The sequence below is a fragment of the Drosophila gunungcola genome, assembly GCF_025200985.1.
Source record: "Drosophila gunungcola strain Sukarami chromosome 2L unlocalized genomic scaffold, Dgunungcola_SK_2 000052F, whole genome shotgun sequence".
Classification (NCBI taxonomy): domain Eukaryota; kingdom Metazoa; phylum Arthropoda; class Insecta; order Diptera; family Drosophilidae; genus Drosophila; species Drosophila gunungcola.
Window position 1 is genome coordinate 464,705 of NW_026453165.1, and position 4,577 is coordinate 469,281.

At 44.0% G+C, this 4,577-nt stretch overlaps 1 protein-coding gene across 1 annotated transcript; it reads left to right on the top strand.

Annotated features, from left to right (window-relative positions):
* Positions 1-1,583: 1,583 nt before the first annotated feature.
* On the top strand, positions 1,584-3,976 carry LOC128253578 (equilibrative nucleoside transporter 2). Its single transcript, XM_052982075.1, has 4 exons — positions 1,584-2,086; positions 2,337-2,637; positions 2,695-3,165; positions 3,223-3,976. The coding sequence occupies exons 1-4, from the start codon at positions 1,829-1,831 to the stop codon at positions 3,615-3,617; spliced, it is 1,425 nt and encodes a 474-aa protein (XP_052838035.1). The 5' UTR covers positions 1,584-1,828; the 3' UTR covers positions 3,618-3,976.
* The last annotated feature ends 601 nt before the right edge of the window (positions 3,977-4,577 follow it).

The following is a 4,577-nucleotide window of genomic DNA, read 5'->3' on the forward strand; positions in this document are numbered from 1 at the left end:
TAAATTACTATCAGTGCTTGAGTATGTTTGAAAAAGAAGATAAATAAATAAATGCCACTTTGCTTCCCAAAAAGCCAGAGAAGATCACCTCGGGTGGTCGGAGGATTTCACTCAAATTGAAGTCCGGCAAATGAGAATTGCCCGGGACTGGAGCATGGAGTGCGGAGAGGGGAGAGGGGAGAGAGGCCAGGCGGTATCCATATGCACTGGCCAATCTCCATTATCTCCGTCTGTGAGCTGGAGTTGTTGGGTTTTTAATTAAGCGTGGCCTGCACCCGAGGCTTTTCGTCAAGTAGTAGCTCCTCGCGACGGGGGAAGTTCGAGTAGCTCTCGGCTCGGATGTGGAACAGGTCTTGTTAGTAATTTTTAATTTGAGCTGTTCTGACAGCCAGCTGTCATATAAATTTAATTGAATTTACATTTTTATTAATTGCCAAGTCTGCTAGTGAGCGTTGAGAGTCGAGTCTTGATCTCGGAGTGCTACCCGTTGGCATGAATGGGAGATGAGTTGCTCAAACTGACTGGCTACTCATCAGCCCATCCACATGCACATCCACTTCCACTCTCTGAATGAATTTAATTTGAGATGATTTGTTGATGGTTTCGTTGCGGTGATTTCTTGCTGACTAATTTAATGTGATTTTTAAATTGCCAGCCGATGGAGGCAGAGTGTGTGGCCTGCAGAGATAAATCGGGGGATCTCCACGAGAGATTGATTGGGCCTCTAGAGTTGGGGAGTCGGGGTAGCATTTTCACGGAATTAATGAGATGACACGCCTCTCGCTGGGATACGAAACCCCCTCGCGATCATTATGAACTAATCTAATTTGCAAGCCCAGCGATGACAATCGATGTCCGAGCAGGAGCCTCCCTCGATCCTCCAACACATCCTCCGCCAAATCCTCCTCTTTCGCCTGGCCAACTGCGCTAACGAGACGCTGTTTTTGTTGCTCCCTCTTCGAAAGACCCTTTCAGTTTAATTCGCAAATCAAATAACCGCAGGGCAGAGCTCGGAAATTCGCGCATAAGTAAATTAAAAATAAATTTATGTCCCGATCCTCTCGCTGAGGGTCGGAAAGAGAAGGGGACATGAGCGCAGAGAGAGATCGAGCATGTGTAAACGGGTTTCGGGACGATCGCGAATGCAAATCCAATTAAAATTTGCCAGCCGCTCGCTAGGACAAGGAGGGGGGAGAGGGCGGATCGCATCCTGCAACTGGCGCTAAGCCGTAAAACGAAGCTGTGCGCTGATTTAAAACACTGCGGGCGTGCTTATTGATTAAATACAAATTGCATTCATTCATCATCAGAACTAGGGGCTGCTTGATATTGGTGTTTCTTATTGTTGCTGCCTTGGCTGGCAATTAAATTAAGATTTGAGATGGATGCTCTGCTTGGTTGGCACTTGCACATCCATAAAAGGCGAAGAAGTGAGATTAGATGTAGTGTTATTTGAATTTAATAATATTGCGCGCCAAGGGCTGCCAACTTTGTTGAATGGGGTTTTTAGAGTCATCTCTAGTAAAAATTATCGATAGTTGTTTACTGAATATATCGATAGGCACGCGTAGAAATTTATTTTTGTTCCATATCTAACGTAGTTTATATATATTTTATTTTGTTAACCATAATATTTGCTGTTTACTCATTGATTGCAGCTTGCGCATGCACTTGACAGATATATAACTAAGTCGTTGGAGAACTGGAAACTATTAACACATTTTTCAACGCATTAAACAGCTGTTTATGAATGAGTTTGCATGAAGTCATCGATGGCGTTGCAAATGAATGAATAATTCAGCGATTTGGAGAAAACAAAAGAGCAACAATGCCAGGAAGTAGTGACACACGGCGACTGGTGGACGAGGATGATGATGAGATCCTGGGCACGGAGGGCAGCTTTGTGCCCGCCTTTCGGCCGCAGGACCACCAGGCAGATGAGCGGTGCCTGCTTGAGCGCCAGCAGGACGAAGTGGTCCTGATCTCCAATGAACCCGCCACCGGAAGGAACTTCACCTCGTTTGTGTTCTCCCTGTTGGGCATTGGCACCATGACCCCCTGGAACTTCTTTGTCACCGCTGAAGATGTGAGTATTTAAATCAAAATAACTAATTTTTTTTTTACCCGCATCATTGTCGATTAAACTGAACTTCGGACATCTAAAATCCAAACAACTGAACAACTGGGCCAATCGTAATTCTAAGGCGCGCTGCTTATCAGCTTTGTCATTGTGTTCTTACGACCTACGCTGAGACGATAACTCTCTTTTTAAATTTTCCTTTGTTTTCCTTGTTTTCCACTGACTCAAGCTTTAACCTTCTCTGTCTCTATTTCAGTATTGGAAGTACAAATTCCGGAATGTCTCGATTAATGTCACGGATCTGGACGAAGAACTCACCCCGCTGCAGAAGAGCTTCACCTGCGATTTGGCCCTGACGGCCACTATTTCGGGCACAATCTTCCTGCTGCTAAATGCCGTTTACGGCCACCATGTGTCCCTGCGCTTTAAGATGCTGGGCACGCTTTCGATTATCCTTGTCCTGTTCGGGGTCACCACTGGCTTCGTGGAGGTTAATACGGACACGTGGCAGGAGCAGTTCTTCCTGATCACGCTCATCATAGTGGTGCTGCTGAACAGTGGGTAGTTCTGACTATTACGTAAATAATTAACCAAATAACATTGCTCTCCTGCAGTATCTGCGGCCACCATGTCGGGGGCCCTTTACGGAGTCGTAGGACTCTTTCCGTCCGAGTACATCACCGCTGTGGTCAGCGGACAGGCCCTCGGCGGCGTCCTCACTGCCTTGGCCTTTATACTAGTTCTTGCTTTGGACACGGGCCCCAATACCACCGCCTTCATCTTCTTCATCCTGGGCGGAGTGCTTATTTTGCTCTGCATTGTGTGCTACGTGATCATGGCGCGTCAGCCCTTCTTCAGGTATTACCTAGAGGGTGGCGACAAGTACAAGGTCATTCGAGCAGTGCCGTCGCACAGCCGCAATGAAGGAGCCGAGGGCTTGCCGCTCGAGCCAATTCTGAGGCAGGTCATGTCAAAAATATATCTGCATGTGATTTGTATGGCACTGCTCTACACCACCACACTGTCGGTCTATCCGGCAGTTACAGTGCTAATGCAGTCGGAGCATGAGCACAGCGAGTGGACAGGTGAACTTAAAACATATCTCCCATTTAAACTCCCTTCTAAAAATTAATTCCTTTCAGATGTTTACTACCTGCCCGTGGTCAACTATCTGATCTTCAACTGTGGCGACTACTTTGGGCGTATTTTGACTGGCTGGATAGAGCGACCCTTCAACCAGAATACTTCGCTGCTTTTTATTGTAATTCGCATGGCGTTCGTTCCGTTCTTCTTGTGCTCCAACTCCAGCGAACACAATTTTCTGCCGATTTTGGTGAAGCACGACTACTCCTTTATTGCGATGATGGTCATGTTTTCCTTGTCCAACGGCTATTTTACCAACATACTGCTCATCATGGCGCCAAGAAGCGTGAAGCAGCACGAAAAGGAGCTTGCGTCCTCTATTATGGCTGCCGCTTTGAGCTGCGGCATGGCTGTGGGGTCGCTGCTCAGCCTGGTCTTTGTTCAGATGTTGTGATAAAGCAAAAACAAAAAACAATGAGTCTGCCGATGGTGCCTTAGAAAAGTATAGAATCTTTAAGCTTTATAGTGTTATTTTACCTGATATTGTTTCCATTACATATTTGTAATTCATTTTAACTCCAAATTGTCAATTTTTCTGAGAGGTTCCAATTTTGTTGTACCAATTTTTCATTAGTTTTCGATAGATTTTGTAAAGTTTACTGTACCATATTATTACCTAGCTATAAGTTTTAAAGTTTTGCATACCTCCCCAAGAACAATTTTTTAGCAAATTTTAAACGCTGTATTTATCTTGGTTTAACGTTTATTATTTTTTCTGCGGATCACAACAACAATGTGGATTAACTTTATTTATTTTCCTTTTGACATTATTATTTGATTTAACTAATGAATTCCATTGTAACCATTGACTGCAATTGATTTAAAAATGTACATATTTTCTTTTTATTTACCGCCCGCCGAAAGAATTTTTTAGCGGGTTTTCAAAACTATCAGGATTCTTAAAGCATACTTTAGGGGTTCTTCTAATTAAAATAAATTTTGTAGCATACTGTTGGGGGGATAAACTCATTCTTATTGCTTTAGTCTTAGAAGCACTGGACTCTATCAAAAATGGCCAAAACCCTGGGAAAACATGGCCAAAACAACAATTGCCGTACCTCGTCGAACTTGTAGAAAGATTCTCTATTGGTTGGCATTTAAACCTGGATCATTAATATTTTGCCAGAAATTGAAAATTATCGTGATGGTACCATCATGGTTTTTTCGTGATTTTTGGAGCAAATTTTTTTGGACGGAATCGGGGAAAAACTGATGGGGACCTGTAGCTTAGGTCCTCGGGAGTCCAAAACAGTCTTTCTTTCGGCTGTGGGACCTGTATTAGCCGAGATATCCCGAAAAATATTGTTCAAAAAGTGTTTTTGCAGGATAACTCCGTTAAAACAGGACCCCTAAA

Excerpts from the sequence above, each read along its gene's own strand:
- LOC128253578 (XM_052982075.1), top strand. The coding sequence starts at position 1,829 with ATGCCAGGAAGTAGTGACACACGGCGACTGGTGGACGAGGATGATGAT. Across the intron at positions 2,087-2,336 it reads TCTTTGTCACCGCTGAAGAT|TATTGGAAGTACAAATTCCG; the intron begins GTGAGTATTTAA and ends TCTCTATTTCAG. Across the intron at positions 3,166-3,222 it reads TGAGCACAGCGAGTGGACAG|ATGTTTACTACCTGCCCGTG; the intron begins GTGAACTTAAAA and ends AATTCCTTTCAG.